Source organism: Gadus macrocephalus, chromosome 15, assembly GCF_031168955.1.
Source record: "Gadus macrocephalus chromosome 15, ASM3116895v1".
NCBI classification, from domain to species: domain Eukaryota; kingdom Metazoa; phylum Chordata; class Actinopteri; order Gadiformes; family Gadidae; genus Gadus; species Gadus macrocephalus.
In genome coordinates, this window is record NC_082396.1 from 14,068,511 (window position 1) to 14,088,467 (window position 19,957).

General features: G+C 42.3%; 1 protein-coding gene across 1 annotated transcript; it reads left to right on the forward strand.

Moving 5' to 3' along the window:
• The first annotated feature begins 354 nt into the window (after nucleotides 1-354).
• Nucleotides 355-19,598, forward strand: LOC132473088 (carbohydrate sulfotransferase 15-like). The gene is given in 8 exon segments (XM_060073041.1): nucleotides 355-682; nucleotides 8,826-9,397; nucleotides 9,585-9,924; nucleotides 17,582-17,725; nucleotides 18,456-18,612; nucleotides 18,869-19,028; nucleotides 19,309-19,387; nucleotides 19,390-19,598. Coding segments are annotated over 7 exon segments (1,347 nt in total). The 5' UTR covers nucleotides 355-682; nucleotides 8,826-9,046; the 3' UTR covers nucleotides 19,506-19,598.
• Nucleotides 19,599-19,957: the final 359 nt, after the last annotated feature.

The window sequence follows — 19,957 nt, forward strand, 5'->3', positions numbered from 1 at the left end:
TACTATATGAAGACTTTAGACATTTATAATCGGACCTGAAGTTAACACATAGATATTTATGATGACATAACAGTAACAATTACTCAACATTAACATCAGAAAACTTACATACAATAGGCCTACAGAAAAAAAGAGTGCACGTATAGGCATAGTGTATAGTTATCAAATATCATCATGAAAAACAAGTCATTTGTGATCTGTCAATGTTATTTACTTTTAAATCCTCCACAGCAAGAATGCAGACTAATCAGGACAAGCTACTTTATTCTAATGACACCCAATCAATCAATGAATCTATAGTGTTAAATGATATACCTTGTGAGGCATAATTCTAGTTCACATTGCACGTAAAAACGTTCTGCCTCATTCACATTCATCGTCTATTGGCCGTTTTGGGGAGCAGATCTAGCCTTTTATTCATCCCGACGCTCCGGCCCATGCGCACCTTCCTCTCCCTCCTCTCGTTTCGGAGCTACGCGCCGTGGTCTGCCACACGCGACTGGGATGGATCAGCACGGAGGAACCCTCACTCGCTCGGCAGTTCCGACAATCTCTTAACGTCATTTAAACCGGAGATTTAAATAGCTTTCCACAAGGCCATACGGCTATATTCTTTATTTTTCGCATGGGCGCAATTGTTTTTTAGAACAGAGATGCAGTGACTCAGCCGTCAAACTTGAACGTGAGTAGTTTGACCATCTTCTTAAAAAACATGAATAATGTTGTTATGATAGTTTAATAACTTTATTGAGTCGGTCACCATTCCAACATGCAAACCAAATTTTGAGCTGACCGTGGTAATTTCTTATCAATGTTTGCCTTTATTTTGAAACTTAATACGAGCCACGCTGGGAGAGGAAGCATGAAACTATACATAAACGGGGTTGAGGGACCCATTAAGACACTTATTGGATCATTCTGTCTAAACATTAACGTCTCGCATCGGTTAGTTTATTCATGCATATTTTATTCATTATGGGGTGGCCCAAACCCAACCCCAACACACATTCCCTTTGCAACTTGTATATTGGTTTCATAAAATAACCTATTTTGGAGGAAGAATTCCCCCTTACCGAACAGCTGCAGAATGTTTCAGTCATTTCTTCCAGGAGTCATGGATTCTTGGCGCCCTAGGAGATGAACCACAAGCGGGGCTGACATTACACTGCTGTGAAGTAAAGATAAACTACTGTAAACATTTAGACCCAAGCGGCAGAAGCCTCGTGTCTAGCTTTTATTTATTAGGGTGTTCTCTAGCACGTAACAGTCCAGGCCTGTTTACATCTATGGTTTAATGTCTGTTTAATTCTGGAACTGGAGTGAAAAGGGTCTTCTCACCCAAACATCTGTTCCAAGATACAATTAAATGGTTGTGAATTCCTTCCATCTTCTATGGCATCATGTGTCCGAATGTGAGGATGTGCCCGGGCGTTTTCCTTCTACTGTAGTCTGCTCCATCGGCTGGGGGACTTGACTGGTAGATCGATGCCCTTTCGATAATCCCACCTGATTGGTTCACCATTCAGCTTTCCCCCAATGTCCGTGGGATCCTCTGTGTTTTTTTCATCTATTTCCTTTTGTCATCAATGCATAGCGATTCAAACACAATCTTGTGAACAATCGAGTGTTTGATTCATTCCGTCTTATTTTTTTGTGTCCTAGCAGTAAATATGAAGCTTAAGTTAAACAACTGAATCCCCAACGAGTGCCCACCTCACAGAGGTTTGCCCAGGCCTAGTGTGTGTTCTGTCAGGACGGACGGTTTTGGGTTCCCCCCTTGATTGAATCAAAATATCTGGCGATGGGAGTACTAAAAGAGCTGTGTTTTCGTTGGCACAGCTCTCAGTTTTAGCTTAGGTAATGTCTCAAGCATGAGAGCGAGAGAGCTGTATGAAAGGAGAGGGAAATATGTGTGTATATGAGAGTGAGAAAGCGATGTAGTTACATTGTACCCCAGTGTTTGTTTAGATTGGACACTGGGGGTCCACCACAAATGTTAACAAAGGATCCTGTAATGCATCACTTAAGGAATGTGCTAGATGGAATGAAGGCCATTTGTTTTTGCAGCAGTTAGTTTGGCAGGAGAGCTTAATTTACATTACCAACATGTATGGATAGATATTTTAGAAATAATACAAATCAGATAAGTAATCAAACATTGAAATAGGTAACATCAACAGTTTGGTTTCCATGTAACACCTAATGGAATATAATAAAATGCACTTTAACAGAGAGTGGTTTATAATCATATTACAATCATAAATCGATGAGCCTTTTGAGATTAAGGAATTTAAAAGTTCACCGTCAAATAACACGCCAGTACTTGTGAAAGGTTTCTGTTGCTCCAAGTGCAGCTTAACTGTAATTCTTTGAGTCAAATCACACTGACAGATTCCTTTGGAGCATTAAACACATTAATTGGCAGCTGTATTGTATATTCAACTGCTTCCAACACAAGAACCTGCATAGGCCGCATCTACAGGTTTTGTTTTTTGCAACCAAATCTTGTGGCCCTTCACAGTTTAAAGAGGTGCTATTGATTCAGATCAATCAATAAGTAGTGAAATCCCCGCGCGCACTCACATCTTATTGGCTTTTACAACGTGATTAATCCACCTTGATTAGCAACGGTAATTAAGTCCCCCCAACGTTGATGGCATTTTAGAATATATAGATCTAACAATCTCATCAAGCTGGTGGATGCTGCAAAGTCAAATCAGTCAAACAAGGCTTTACCTAATTTAAGCTAAATACAATGTTTTTCAAATAAGATGCTCTGCGGACAGCCTCCACTCTGTTTAACCCGAGAAGTTGTTTGCTGTAGTCTGGTTTTCCACTCAAAAGATATTTGTGCATGTGCATGAAAAACGTACACATGAATGGTAAAATAGTAAAAAAAGAAAATCCCATTTACTAAAGTCTGCACCTGTCTGCCAGTTGTCCCCTAAGGAATGCCGTGGCAGCTTGTGTCAATCCAGGCAGATTCCGTTGTTGAAAAGTCAGAATAGGTGTAGCGGCTCAAACTCTTTCTGTTTTTTCTTTTTCCAGAGCCTCAATATATTCACGCTTCTCTAGAAACCGTAGCATGGATCACCTCATCTCTGCACAATACGTTATGTGTCCAACTAGAAGCCAAGCAAACACGATGAAATGGATGCTCTTCGTGCTGTCATGATGCATGACGATATCCAACAAAAATTTCATGGGTAATATCTCCAAGAGAGCCACTGAAAGAAAAAAAACAGGGCTACACACAAACACACACGCACACACACACACACACACACACACACACACACACACACACACACACACACACACACACACACCCCCACACACACACACACACACACACACACACACACACACACACACACACACACCCCCACACACACACACACACACACACACACACACACACACACACACACACACACACACACACACACACACACACACACACACACACACACATGCACACACACACACAACCACACATGTTGACGTCTTTTATTATTGTAGTGTGTCATATAATGTGGTGGAACTGTGCAGATTTTGATTGTGCACCCTTTTCCACTGGGAAAGTCGGTCTACTGTAGTTTCTTTTAATGTGCACTATGACCGGTCAATCTTATTCCCTATCATGATATGCGTCACATCCACGACGAATGACAATCTTTTTGTATGACAGTTATACCATATGGGGATTCACAACTCATTTTTCAGCTTGTTTGGGACTCGCCGTGTTTATGTGTTGTCTTCTGTGGTTGTTGTGTCTATGGTTGTGGACCCACCCGTCCCCTTCCTCGCTGGCATATGGTAATGTATGGTTGTTCTCCTATTGGTTGTGCACCAGGAAGTTCACCCAAGTTACACAATGGTTGGCTGCCTTAAAATATTTCACCTTGCCGTGTAAGTTTGGTCTTATACGGCCATTCATGGGCCGAATGGCAGTGTGACGAGGCTCCAGGTACAGTTGGCATTAAAATGTCAAGTCTGTGTCAGAGTAAGGAAAATTCACATGTTAAGGATGGTATTGGAATCGTATTGGATTGGACCTTACCAGGAACAGGCTAGTGTATTCAAAGTCACTGTCAGCCGAGTCTGCCTGCGTTGGTTGTATGGATTTTACAAGATTGATAAGTTGCTGTTATTGGATGTCCTAATCCAGATGCAAATAACCTTTGCAAGGGGCTAGGTCTTGCCTGTCTTAATAATTAGACCTGTTTGACACAGGTGAATTTTTAGTTAATTACAGTTAGATGTGCTCACCTGTTTTGTGTTCAAGTCAGCATTTCTATTATAGTATTGGTCTGATCTTCGGTATTCTATCTCGGCCTATTAGGCTAGATGTAGGTATTCGTTAGGTTTTCAGTCTGCTTTTCTTGTGCTCCTCTTATTTCGTGTCTTGAAATGTTATCCTTCTAAACCCAATTGCACTCAGTGTCTGGTACCAAGTCCAGAATACTTGTTTTCCTTCAGGTTAGGTCAAGATGCAATGAAAAATGGACTTGGACTTGTTTGTTGTTTTAAGTTAGGAAAGTCTAGCTCCAATTTCAGGAGAGTGTCCCAGCTATCTTCACTCAAGTCCCAAAACAACAACAACAACAACAACAACAACAATCGGATGCTTATTTTCCAATCCTGTGTGATCTTGTGATCACGTAATTTAAAGTCATCTAATTATTTGCGCTGGGGGTTGGAAGGAGAAGGTATTAAAGGTCCCATGGCATGCTACCTTATGGATGCTTTAATATAGATATGAGTGGGCCCCTAAAACAGTATTTGAAGACGTTCCTGAAATTCAGCCGTGGTGCAGAATTACAGCCACTACGAGCCAGTCGCACATTGAGCTTTCCCCAAACGCACCGTTTCGGTGTCTGTAGCTTTAATGCAACTGAAGAGGAGAGAGGTGGGTCAAGGAGGAGGGTGGGGGTGTGGCCCTGAGCAGCTTGCGGCCACGGTACCATGCGGTGTTATGGTCCGCCCCTGGTTTTCCCAATCACCTGCCTGCCGCCCTGATCTCCCCTAATTAACCCAACCACCTTCACCTGTGCTCTCTCTATATAAATCCTCTCGCTCCACTCAGTCTCTGCTCAGATCGTCTCTCGTTACTCACAGAGCTTTCCCGCAACCCCAGAACTGTTCCTACAACGCTGACCCTGCCTGTTCCCGAACCCTCGCCTGTCTGACCACCCGCCTGTCTGACCACTGAGTCCCTGCCGGCCTGTCTGCTTCCCTGTTTCCTGCTCCTCGCCTGCCTGTCTGCCCTCCTGATACCGACCCCTCGCCTGCCCGACTAACCGCCCGCCGACAGAACCCCCAGTCTAGCTGATTACCTGCCGGTCCCCGAACTCTTGCCTGCCCCTGTTGTCTCTGCCGGCCTGATCCTGATCATCTGTGCCAACAATAAACCTTTGGACTGCACTGTCACCATTGTCAGTCTGTGCACTTGGGTCCTGCCTAACCCCCCGTTACATGCGCTCTGTTTACAGTGGATGTATCGCAATGGCGAGGCTCGCACAGCCTTTGGCCGTGCTCTGTAAATATTCTAGAACTATCTGGGTGCTCCGGCGGGAGTCCTTGAACTCTTTCTCTAAATAATATCACATTAAGCAGATATCGATATCATATTATACATATTATCACGGCCAAAAGCTGTGTTCAGACGATATTATGAATCTCAAACGACTGTCGGGTTCTCCGACATCCCTGGTTCTTCCACGTCCACATCAATCTGAGGTAGACTGAACCACGACATGGAGGAGAAAGGGATTGTTGCCCACGATTGTTTCCTGCCAGAGTCTCGCTGCCGAGGGACCACCACCTCAGCAGCGGGCAGCGCTTAGGCACAACCGCCTCCTGTAGCGGGCAGCGGACAGCGCCGAGGCGGTGGTCCCTTGGCAGCGGGCAGCGGGAAGCGGGGCTCAAGCGGGAGACAATCGCGGGCAACCATCCCTTTCTCCTCAATGTCGTGGTTCATGTATTTCAGCGAGTGAAAGCCAAAGTTCCTTTCCCCTAATTCCTTCTCAACCATGGCTGAGATAACCCCCACTACGAGTCTTGTTGTGGAAATGCCAGAGACGTCAGAGAACCCGACGTGTTATGCGCCATAACACCAACAGCAGAACGGTTATGAAGTGTACAACACTTGCGTTACAGTCCTGGAGCTCTATATCTAAATAATATCATATAATGCATATTGTCACGGTTAGCGGGTGGCAGGCAGGCAGGTAGGACCCCATAGCAGACAGTTCAATAAAAGGATAATTTATTAACGCAAAAGGCAAGGAACACGGGTGACGCGGGTAACAGAGGTAACACCGGGAACACAGAGGACACAACTCACCATGAACTAAAATGATCCGACGAGGAACAAAGGAAAGACAAGGAAAAGACAATACCAAACACAAACAGGCCACGCAACGAGTAACAGCTGAAACACATTAGGGGAGGGAGCAGTAATCACACAGGAGGGAAACTCGACCGGACATGGGGAGAAACAAGATAGAGATACCAAAGTAAAACAGGAAACGCACCAAAGCAAGACAAGGAAACCGACAGACCATGACACATATCATATAATACACGTTATCACGGCCAAAAGCTGTGTGCGCCTCCAGACGATATCATGAATCACAAACGACTGCTTCGGGTTCTCTGACGTCTGGTTCTTCCACTTCCACATCAATCTGAAGTAGACTGAACCGCCCGCTGCCCGCTGCCCGTCTCCGCTGCCCGCTGCCCGCCGCCGGGCCGTGGTGCTCGGTAGTGTTGCTGCCTCGCGGCAGCGGGGTTCAACGATGGTTGAAGTAACCCCAACTACGAGTCTCGTTGTGGAAATACCAGAGACGTCAAAGAACCGTGTTATGCACCATAACACCAACAGAAGAACGGTTATCCAAATAACAAAGAAGTGTACAACACTTGCGTTACAGTGTGTGTAATCACACACACACACACACACACACACACACACACACACACACACACACACACACACACACACACACACACACACACACACACACACACACACACACACACACACACACACACACACAGACAGAAGTTTTCATGCCATGGGATCTTTAACGGTTGCAGTATGTTATTTGATGCCCGTAGGAACACAAAATGTCCTTTCAGAAAATTAGATGTTAATGTGAGCGTGTGGGCGTTTGCTGCTTCTTGATTGATCTGAATCTATAGCACCTTTGTAAACTGTAAAGGGCCTCAATATGCATTCGGTTGCAAAAACAAAACCTGTACATGTGGCTCGTGTAGGTTCTTGTGTTGGAAGCAGGAGAATATTCAACTGCCAATCACTTTGTTTAATGCTGAAGAATGAATCTGTCAGCTCGATTTGAATCCAATAACTACTGTTAAGCTCCACATGAAACCTCTCACAAGTAGGCTACTGGCGTGTATGTATGTCCGTGAACTTTTGATATCCATATCTTAAAATCGATTTGTCTTTTTAATAAACCACTTTCACTGTTGAAGTGCATTTTATTAAGTTTAATTTCTAGATGATACTTGGAAGGCAAATTATTTTTGTTATCTATTTCAATATATTTGATTGCTCTTATTTATAAAATGATCTAGCCACTTTAGCTTACATTTAATAGCAAAGCAATTCTCGACCAACCATTCCTCTAAATGTGTTCCATAGCATTCTTCATAACTAATCTGGATCTAGTACACCATATTGTGTTGCTAAGTAATCACCATCAAGCTGTTTCTACTGGGGCGTGGATTTCTCTGATGTCCTGTCATTTGTCCAGGGCGATCGACAGCCAAAGCTGAGATTTGTAATTACCAAAATGGCATGGCCTTTCGTTATCTTTATCTTCCAAACCCAATAGAGGTTGTTATTCGAGCTTATTGACACTCAACAGCTATTCATTACCAACACTAATATAGTAATCCCCTATCTCAGTCATGTAAGCCATGCATTACATGTTATAAGCATTATAAGTTATAGTCCTGTTTCTGAATTTGGGGCTTTTAAGGCAACACAACTATGTCAGGCTTTGCAGCGTCTTTACTTAGTCTCCCGTCTCCCCTGGGGGCGGTACAACTACCGATCAATCCTCCTCCCAGGAGGTCTGATTCTAGTCTCATCCTCACTTTATTTATTTCCTCTCCAACGTTCTCAGGTGCGTATGTTGGGTTTCTCTCCAACGCTGGTCTCTTCATCCACTCAGTATGTGTCTCTCTTGCAGAGTTTGGTTTTTTCACTGCAAGTAGCCACTTCTCCTAATGGGCGTAGGTCGATACTGGAGAGAGCAGGGAACAATGTTTACCTGGATCCAGAGACAAATGGCGTGCGTAGGTGCTTCTGGCAGGCTGTGGGAACTTTGTGTTCTGCCATGCTGCTGTTGTTTTTGTTTGTATATGTATCAACTTTATTTATGAATGTATATATATATTGAGACGATGGTCAGTATTATATTTTCATTTTCACTATCACATGTTATTTTTTTATATACGTTCACTCTCTCTACAGGGTACCATCTCACAGGGAATAATTCTGTGTCTTTAGTTTTGAATTACAGACCAAGCATTATGCTGCCCTTGGATGCCCACAGTGAACGGCTGGCACACCTATCCTGTCCGCCAGACCAAACACTCTCTGCTTGACCACTGACTTGTTTGAAGTGATCATACCTATTACCCCAGGCTTGAGTTACTCTTAATATTAGCGTATGACATTAAGCTATCAAATTACCATGTTAAAACCACAGAGTGCTACCTTTCTGCACTTGTAATAATAAAAAAAGGACTCAAAATAGTTTATTTTCTTTCTTCTGTTTGTGTAATAGGTGGTCCCGCCAAATCCCGGCTCTAGAAGATCTGGAGCTAGAATGCTGGATTTGAAGGCAAACAACGACTTTCATGTTGCTTGGAGCGATGAATGCCGGGCTGTCTCCAGACATGACACACCGCTTAGAGACATCAGCAGTGTTTCAATGTGTGTGTGCACATCCTGCCCTCTGTGTCGGTGTGTTACCACTGAGCTGTGACCGCTAGTACTGGTGACGTGATGGACAACAAACACTGCCTCCAAAGCTCATCTGAGGCGGATGGCTCCAATCACAATTCAGGAACCTCCCTAGTCATCAAATGGATCTCACTGTCTCCACTGAGCTACCTGAGGGCCGGTAGCACAAAGCTCAAGGTGGTGAGCTTCCTGTTTGGCCTGACGTTGTCCTTCTTCATCGTGGCTTCCTACATCCTGACGTGGGACAAGACAGGAATTCTGATAACTCCGGCCCCCTCCCCGCTGAGGCCCTCCCTGGACATGAGATCCCTGTTGAGGAACATCCTATTCAAACTGGACTACACACCCAGGAGAGTCCCAGACGAGAGAGAGGTTATTGGCTCCGACCCAGAGGTCAGTCGCGTTCCACTTGTTGATTTCCTCTTGTTGCGCATGATTTTATTGGGGCTTGTGGGGATTGGATCCGTTAATGACATAATTATTCACATTATATATTAGTTACTTTGACATGGTAAGATCCTCACAACATCACTGTTTATGTGTGGATAACTGGGACTATTGCCTCATTTCCATTCAACAGTTGTTTTCCGCGATTCCTCAATGGTTCCTTCCCCAAGTCAAGAACCCGTGCTGGCTGGCCGAGTATTTGAGCGAGCCCGGCGTCGACCCGTATTGGAGGAACCTGTTCACGCTGCGCTCTAAGAGCTTCAAAACAGTCTGTGACAACATGAGGACTAGCTTCCAGGGACACCTGCACCACAGAGACGGCAAAGTGTACCGGCTGCGCTGCTTGCCGTACTTCTACATCATCGGTCAGCCGAAGTGTGGCACCACCGACTTGTTTCACAGACTGCGCCTGCACGGGGAGATTAAGTTCACCACCATGAAGGAGCCCCACTGGTGGACAAGGAAACGCTTCGGTGAGACCCTTCTCATGTGCTTCTTCTGACTGTTGGGTCATAGATTGTTTTTGGATTATTTTAGATGTTGTTTGAATATACAGCTTCTTGTTACAGGAGTAGAGGATTTGCAATGATAAAATAATAATAATAATAATAATAATAATAATAATAAATGTAATTTGAAGGCGCCTTTCTCGGCACTCAAGGAAACCATACAAAGATACACAAAAGTCATTAAAAAGAAACAACAATAAGATAAAGAGAAAAAGAAAAACAGTAGTAAGAGACAAAGCAATTGGCATCAGATGAAATAGGCAGTTTTAAACAGATGTGTTTTGAGTTGTGAAGAAGGAGTAGAAGGAGTCTGATGTGCTATCGATGGGTTTATGCAATATAAGTATGTATGTGCCTTCCGTGTCCTGTTGAAGCAACCCTAGGACAAGGTTGCTTCAACTGACTCTCTTACATACATTTGTGGGCTAGCATTAATTTATTTTCTCTATTTCTGGGTATTCTAATGGCTAGTTAAAATGCAAACAATAAACAATTATCTGTACATTATCATTTATATATGACATTTGATTAGTTTGACATTAATTTAGAAACTTAAAATATAAATTGGTCATCATTGCCAGTCTATAGCTATTTGTTTGTCCAAGAAAGAGCTGGTCTGTTTTCAGAATCAACCTTCCTTCTGAGTTATTTATATAATGTGGAAGTGGCTTCAGATCTGAAATAGATGGAATCTAGTGTCAGAAAAGGTATTGATACAGACACCTTTTCTGCACATTTGCTTACAGGAACAAACCTGCAAAATTCCATATTCTAGATTTTTCTTTAAATCACTAATTGAACTCCTCAGTTAAAATTCTGCTTCGCCCTGGCTGCCAATTGTGTCAGTGTACCTGAGGGAGTAACCAGACCTTACTCCCACCTTCTTGATATTTGGCCCCCAATATGGCTGCAATCATGGATGTGTGTGTGTGTGTGTGTGTGTGTGTGTGTGTGTGTGTGTGTGTGTGTGTGTGTGTGTGTGTGTGTGTGTGTGTGTGTGTGTGTGTGTGTGTGTGTGTGTGTGTGTGTGTGTTTGTTTGTGTGTGTGCGTGTGTGGGACTGACAGCCATAAACATGGTTCTGTTACCTCTCATGAGAGCTACATTTGGTGAGGAGAGTTGCCCAGGAAAATACGCATGCCGCAGTAAACCATTTAGATCAGGGGTGTCAAACTAATTTTGGTTCAGGGGCCACATACAGCCCATCTGATCTCAAGTGGGGGGCCGGACCAGTTGTTTTAAAGTACTATGCTTTTATCATTCAGCCTACATTTGTAGCCTACATCAGTGGTTTTCAAACTGTGGGGCGCGCCAGAGGTCTTCAGGGGGGGCGCGACGTGAGAAAAAAAAAACCCCGAAAAAAACCCTGAAAGACGATGATTCAAATCATCAGTCGTACTTCAACTGTAGAAGTAACATAACTAAATCAATTTTCAACCGTTTATCTTCGTGCAAACCATTTAACAAATCTACACACTTGTATCTTCAATAATATCTAAACTGAATTTCGATATAATTTAAAATGTCTTCAGAATCACAGTTTTAGTTTCATACCGCTTCATTTTCAGCTGTTTTCATTGAAGACGTCAGCCCATTCTGATACACCTACTTCTAGACATCGTAACTCATTCCTTTTTCAACCGTTTACCATCGTTCAAAGCATTAAACAAATCTACACACTTGTATCAAACGGAATTTTGATAGCATTTCTACTTTTTTCAGAATCACAGTTTTAGTTTCAAACCGGCGTCGTTTTCAGTTGCTTATAATAATTTAGGTCACCATAGCAACGCCGGTAAACAAACCCCGCCGAATAGTCGAATCTCTGGACTGAAAAGGCAGATCTGATTCGACTCAGAAAATTCAGAGTCGGGGACCCTGAATGAATCTGTAAACTGGCAGTTTACACAGATTAAGATGTTCAAATGTATTTAAAAAAGGTTAAGCTAAAACATGCTTAGATAAAGTTGTTAAATTGTGTTGTTTAAAAACGCAAAAAGATGTTGTAATGTTTCAGAAATATGTTTAAAAAATATGTTAAAAAATTTGTTTCAAATGTTTCAAAAATATGTTCCAAATGTTTTAAAATTATGATCGGAGATGTTTGAAATGTGTAAAATAATTAAAATAGCTTTCAAAACACAGGTATTTAGAAAAAAAAATGGGGGGGGGGGGGGCTCAGCTGAATTTTTTTCTCTGAGGGGGGGCTCACTCTCTCACACTTTGAAAACCCCTGATGTAGCCTAATCTCATTGCTCATGCACTGCTATAACTTTTATGTTTGTTTATTTTATTTATATGTGCACATTTACATTTTCAAGGCAGTATGATAGCTTTCTTCATACCTCCCACTTGAGTTGGTTTAGTGTGGTGAGTTGGTTCAGGTGTTCAGTTGTAAAAATGTATTCACTCAACTCTATAAAAATAATCCAGTTGTTAATGAATGTGAAATGCATTTTATTTCAATTCCATTGGCCTATCTGTGAATAAATGTGTTGTACTGATATAGATCCTTATGATCCGTGATTATGTAGGCCAGGGGTTTTCAAAGTGTGAGAGAGTGAGCCCCCCCTCAGAGAAAAAAATTCAGCTGAGCCCCCCCCCCCAATTTTTTTTTCTAAATACCTGTGTTTTGAAAGCTATTTTAATTATTTTACACATTTCAAACATCTCCGATCATAATTTTAAAACATTTGGAACATATTTTTGAAACATTTGAAACAAATTTTTTAACATATTTTTTAAACATATTTCTGAAACATTACATCTTTTTGCGTTTTTAAACAACACAATTTAGCAACTTTATCTAAGCATGTTTTAGCTTAACCTTTTTTAAATACATTTGAACATCTTAATCTGTGTAAACTGCCAGTTTACAGATTCATTCAGGGTCCCCGACTCTGAATTTTCTGAGTCGAATCAGATCTGCCTTTTCAGTCCAGAGATTCGACCATTCGGCGGGGTTTGTTTACCGGCGTTGCTATGGTGACCTAAATTATTATAAGCAACTGAAAACGACGCCGGTTTGAAACTAAAACTGTGATTCTGAAAAAAGTAGAAATGCTATCAAAATTCCGTTTCGATAGTATTGAAGATACAAGTGTGTAGATTTGTTTAATGCTTTGAACGATGGTAAACGGTTGAAAAAGGAATGAGTTACGATGTCTAGAAGTAGGTGTATCAGAATGGGCTGACGTCTTCAATGAAAACAGCTGAAAACGAAGTGGTATGAAACTAAAACTGTGATTCTGAAGACATTTTAAATTATATCGAAATTCTGTTTAGATATTATTGAAGATACAAGTGTGTAGATTTGTTAAATGGTTTGCACGAAGATAAACGGTTGAAAATTGATTTAGTTATGTTACTTCTACAGTTGAAGTACGACTGATGATTTGAATCATCGTCTTTCAGGTTTTTTTTTTTTTTTTTTTTTCTCACGTCGCGCCCCCCCTGAAGAACTCTGGCGCCCCCCAGGGGGGGCGCGCCCCACAGTTTGAAAACCACTGGGCTACATCATATCAAACTGTTTTGTAGGCTACTGAAGCAGAGAATGATATACTGCACAATATTCATTGCCTTTTAACATGAAACCTGAGTCAACTTATTTTCAAAGATCTGTATTCACCAGAGTGCAAACATTTCTGAAAGAGCATCACAAGAATTAGGCCCAGGCCTATTTGCTGATTAACTTTTTTTCTCAAGTGTGTGTTTGTTAACCTTGCGCGGTGCTTTGTTTTATTTAGGTTCATTACTGAGAACACCTGTTCGCAAAGATGTCAGAAGGCTTGACTGTAAATGGCGAGCGAAAAACTGCAAACTCTGCAAACCTCCGCTCGAACTCCTGCAGCAATCCTGTTATCTTGTCTTTGTATTGATCCATATCAGCATTACATATCAGCATACATTTAAGTTCCTTTACTGGGCTACCCTTTTTCTCCATGAACTGTCCAATTTCCTCTCGTAGCTCAAAGAAACGCTTGAGCATGGCACCTCGGCTTAACCACATGGTAGGCCAGCCTGAATGTCATTATCTCTGAGAAAAGTGTCAAACTGACGGTGATTCAGACCTCGCGCTCTGATGAAATTGACAGTTTTTACAACTACACTCATAACGATCCATTTTTAGTGTTTTGCAACACAACGCTTCTTGATGCAAAATACAGTGAAATGCCCAAAAATCTTGTCCCCCATTTGCGGTCTGTACTTTCTCTCAGAATTTTGTCGCAACGCCTGCCTTTCTCCCGACCATTGATGGTGCGCCATCTATAGCCAGGCTGACAGCACGGGACCAGTCCACTCCGACCTTGTCCAGCGCCCCAACGAGAGAGCTGAATATGTCATTCGGTGTTGTACTGAACAAATCACTTGAATGACCCTGCATGCAATTTCTATTCTAGGACTCTTACCCAGATTCTAGGACTCTAACCCAGACACACGTCGGGACTCTAACCACAAACCAAAGGCCTTATTCTGGGACTCCAACCCACACACACACACTAAGGACTCTAACCCTCACACAAACTCAGGACTCTAACCCTTATCCCACCTCTTCTCAAAAGAGTTAAACACAGTGTACACAATTCTTTCCCATTCATACAGCGTATATTCAGTGATTATTGAGCGCTCTTAAACACTAATACAGGTTCTCACTTCATATCAGAGAAGCATCTGTTGGTGAATGTCCCCCTACCCCCATTAACCCGCGTGCCTGGTGCTTCACCTGGCCAGACGATTGCCACTGATGCCTTGCCTGCGGTAAATGGGACCATGTTTGTGTGTGGCAGGACGCTTATTCATATCCGCCTCCTAATTGGAGTGGTTCATGTTATGTCGCCTATGGAGTGCCTGCTTTGGAGATTGTGTCAGAGGAACATTTGAAGGGTAATGCTACAATTAAATCTAAGCGTGATTTATTCCATCGGAATTCCAACTCAAAGAGTCTTTTCTGCTATCATTCCACACTATGGCATCACAGTTGCTCTTGATGAGATTAGAGATTTAGTACATATTATTGACGCTATAGCGAACGCTTCCGGCCATGGCCTGATTGACCTTAATCATGAATTGTACGGGCTTAGAACAAGGATTTTCCAACATCAGGATCTATTGGACTTCCTTTCTGTGCATCTTGAAGGGTACTGTTTCTTTATCGAGCGCCATTTACACCAGAGATGTTGCACATACGTCCCCGATGCGTCTACGAATGTGTCTAATTATGTACATGACATCTATGATAATGTGGCTATGCTGAAGTCGGAAACTGCGGGTTGGTCTTTGGGAGGATGGCTAAGTGGGTTTGGTGGGTCGATGTTTTCTCAGATAGTTTCTAAGGCTAGGCCTTCCTCTGGGCACTTTAATTTTGTTTAGAGAAACTGAACCACTTTTCTGCTGGGAACAGTGAAAGCTATTAAAAAAGGGTGGAGCTTCACTGCCAAGCAGAGGGAGGTGCCTGGACAGTCGACTTCCTTGATTCTTTAAATTTTGAATCTGGTTTGGTTTAATCAGGAGTAACCTGATGAGTTTTTTTTTTTTTTTTTTTTTATAGTACCCTACACCTGGTTTACTTGTGTATGATTTGAATTTACTTGTCTATTGCCTTTTATGCTTCCTTTTATTGATTTAGTTAATTGTTAATGGTTTACCAGTAGATACACTGAATTCTAATTTTAAGGGTGATCTTTAAATCTTTAAATGTTTAATATGATCAAGAGGGAGGAATGTAGAATGTTGGTGTATTTTAGTGTCTCTCTGTGTTAACATTTCTAGTCTAGGAACAGGCCAGTGCCTCTCACACTGATACAAGGTGTTATTTCCAACATTCCGCCATTCGTTATGTCTCAACAAGGATGAACCAACCTGGTTGTCTGGGACATAGCCAGGGCCATATACCTTATCAAGGGTGAGAGTGCTTCTGTTCTCTTGTTCTTTTCTTTAATATAATACTCGCCCGTACCCTTTGGTTCGGCGAGAAGAGGGTTCGACAGCCAAGGAACACGTCTCAAAACTGCTCCTCAACCGCGTCCACTATAGATTATTCAAACTAAGTCTGTATCTCGCTGTATTACATCCTGGAATAAACCATCTATTCAACCCTCTGATCCAACCTGTCAAGTTGCTTTGATTTCGACTTCAAGAATTACTACTACGACGGAAATTACACAACGCAGAGTCTATATACGAACAGTTTAGAAATAAGCTGAAATCTAACATTAGGCACCAACTCGGTGATTGTCAAAGTCTCATCACATCCCGAATAAATATGGCCAATTGAGCAATATCTGTTACATCAGTGCTCTCATCAATTGCAACCGAAAAGCAATAAATGCAGAGCTCTGCTACCCTATCTTCGACAGTGTTCCTCGAGAGACTAATGTTGGCAAAAGCAGATCGCTTTTCAGGGAACACAACTTCTGCAGCCTTCCGCATGCATGTTTTCACGAACTCTTCACCATCAGAAAATAGCTTGGATGCTTGCACTACCTCGTGAGCAATAAGGTCAGCATCACTGACCTCTCGGCTGAAAGTAAAAGTAGACTGCTGTTTCTTAAGACCAGCTAACAATTTGTCTATCTCCTATTTTCTTAGTTGTCCTTTCAAATGGTGATATTTTTCTTTATGATGAGTCTCATAGTGGCGCCGAATATTATATTCTTTGAGCACTGAAACTTGCTGATTACATACCAAGCACACTGCTTTTGTATTCACCTATGCGAATAAATAATTCTCTGTCCATTTTTCCTGGAAAACTCTGCACTCTGTGTCCACTTTTCTTCTCTTTGACAAAGACATTTTGGTAATGGTGATGTCACCTTTAGGGGCCACTCACACTAGGGCCGCGGCCCCGTGCCCGAGCTAATTTGCATACTAAAGTCTAGAACGATTGGCTAGTGTGACCACGCCATCCGTATTCCAGCACGGAACAGCCCCTTGGCCACGGCACACTTGGTAGAGGTGTGCCGTGGCCAAAGTACAGATGCTAATGAGATGACACGCGCACACGCGCGGATACGCAACGTGAGCTGTATGACGTAGTCCTTGCGCGGCCCTTCTTTCTTTATAGGTCCATGCCCTTCTTCCCCACAACAATCATTTTAAACAATGGCGGCAAGCGGTTCACGAGTGTGTTTACGTTGGTGCGATAGTGAAGTCGAGTGTTTACTTGAAATTTGGGCCGACAATAGCATTCAGTCGCAGCTGGACACCACGCTTGGTGATGACGTATATATATATGACCGTATTACGACGTGATGACGCATGTATGAAGGAGCAATCGTGCCCAGGCCACGGCCTTTGGGAGCAGTGTGACCACGGGCCAACGGGGGGAGTGGGGAAGGGGGGAATCGTGCTGAATCTTCCTGCAGCACGGAACAGGCAAACTTGCCTAGTGAGAGTGAGCCCTTAAATAACTTCTTAATGGTCGTGAAACAAGGACTGTACAAGTGTGGAATTCCTTCCTTTTTTAATTTTGGTTGCCCCCTAGTGGCTGGAGTGAGCATTTTGGTTATTTCTTTAAAAAATCATAACTCATCACAGGAATGGGCTAGTAGAGACTTACTTTTTTTTTGACATACTCAGAAATGTATTCTCTACAAGTCCCCTGATTTGCATTTATGTTGCAGGTTATATTCGTTTTAAAGATGGCCTGAAGGCGCGTTTCCCTTTGGAAGATTACCTGGACCTCTTTGACATGGCAGCCCATCGCATCCAGGAACATATGCTCGCTAATTCATCCACTGAAAATAGCGAAGTTCAATTCATTACAGGTAAGTGTGTAGAAAATAGTCTACCTATGTAGGCTTTCTTTAAGCATCTTTGACCAAGATGATCATCTCTTACCTGCTCCCTGTTGACATGCAGCTGATTTATAATAGCACCTGACAAACTAAATTACAAAATAGTCTGCTATGTTAATAGTAAAAGAAATAATGAAATAATATCAACAATTTTTCGCTTATAACTAATGACCAATGTTATCCTGATGAAGGGAGATATCTTTGTGTGTGTGTGTGTGTGTGTGTGTGTGTGTGTGTGTGTGTGTGTGTGTGTGTGTGCGTGCGTGCGTGCGTGAGTGCGTGCGTGTTATTTTTTTTGTTTCTGTTCATCAGAGAAACAGATATACACATAGAGTTGCACACAGCTGTTGGTGCTTATTAAACAACGTGGTATATCTTCTTTCTCTGCAATGTGTGTTCATTATGTTAAAAGCTTGTAACATAATGAACACATATTTTGTTCTCTGCAATATGTGTTCATTGTGTTACAAGCTTTGACCCTGCTCGTTTGAGCGATTATAGGATTTGATTACCCTGCCTTGAGTTTCTTGACGCAATATCAATTCATGGCCGAAGTTTTTTTTAAGTATTGTGGGAAGCAAAGAGCGGCAAGACAAAGGAGCATTTCCATTCAATGGGCAGGATAAAGTGCATTTTACATTCTACTCTACTGTGCCACAGTATAGCTCAGCCTTTCACCACTTCCCTCTTGAATTGACAGGCGAGGCAAGTGCATCCACAATGTGGGATAACCAAGTTTGGAGCTATCTCCACGGAGACAAGGAGGAGGCAGAACCACTGTTACTGGCCCAAGACTTCATCCACACGGTTCAGCCAAATGCCAAAATAATCATCATGCTTAGAGATCCAGTAGAGAGGTAAAACAACTTATTTTTTTCCCCCTGCTTTGTCGAGTATCAGCAGTAGTGAGGGGAAAGTGGTGTATAAAGTCTAAAAAACATAAGCAATTTGCTTGTTTTTCGCTGTAGAATTGTATTTTATTTAATTATTATTAAAGATGAGAGGCCATTGCATTTGATGTTATGATTTGATAACCAAATATCTCTGAATAACGTATTCTGCCACCCCACATTTTTGTCCTGCATTGTGTGTTTGCTTTGTGTGTTTCTATAGGCTATACTCAGACTACCTGTACTTCAAAGTAGCAAACAAGTCCATGGAGGACTTCCATCAGAAGGTCATCGACTCACTGCAGTTATTTCAGGCCTGTCTATTGAACAGCACTCTTCGGTACTGCGTCTACAACACCGACCTCTCCAACGCAATGCGGTCAGTTATATTGCATTCATCAGTTCAAACTGTAAGCTTTTATGCTACTTATGCAATAAAAAAAATAGGATTTATTTCTGCTCTAGTAAAATTATGTATAACCTATTATCATTGTCAACTTGTGGTATAAATAGGTTATCAACGCAATTTCCTTTTTAAATCTGTTCAATTCAATACTTGAACACTGGCACCATCTTAAGGACATACAGTGTATGTACAGATAGAAACACTGCAACGATTCATATTTAATATATGTGTATCTGCTATGGATGTTCCCCTTCCAGGTAAGGCTGAATCTGGGTATGTACGTTGTCTTCCTTCTGGATTGGTTGACAGTTTTCCAAAAAGACCAGATCCTAATTCTTCATTGGAGGAGTACGCAGCCAACCTTGGCGCGACGATACAGAAAGTGTTTGAATTTCTAAATGTTGGTACGTATGCAGTGGCTAAAGATAAGATAGAAGATATGATCATTCATTGATTTCCGATGTCATCACAGCAAATTCATATTTTAAAGAAGGACAAACTGAAAAGGGACTTAATCTCTCTCTTGTTCTCGTTCTCGTTCTCTCTCTCTCTCTCTCTCTCTCTCTCTCTCTCTCTCTCTCTCTCTCTCTCTCTCTCTATCTCTCTGTCTCATATGCTCCCATATTCTCTCTCTCTCTCTCTCTCTCTCTCTCTCTCTCTCTCATGTTCTCACTCTCTCGTACTCTCGTATGTTCTCTCTCTCTCTCACTCTCTCTCTCTCTCTCTCTCTCTCTCTCTCATGTTCTCACTCTCTCGTACTCTCGTATGTTCTCTCTCTCTCTCCTCTCTCTCTCTCTCTCTCTCTCTCTCTCTCTCCCTCTCTCTCTCTCTCTCTCTCTCTCTCTCTCTCTCTCTCTCTCTCTCTCTCTCTGTCTCATCTGCTCCCATATTCTCTCTCTCTCTCTC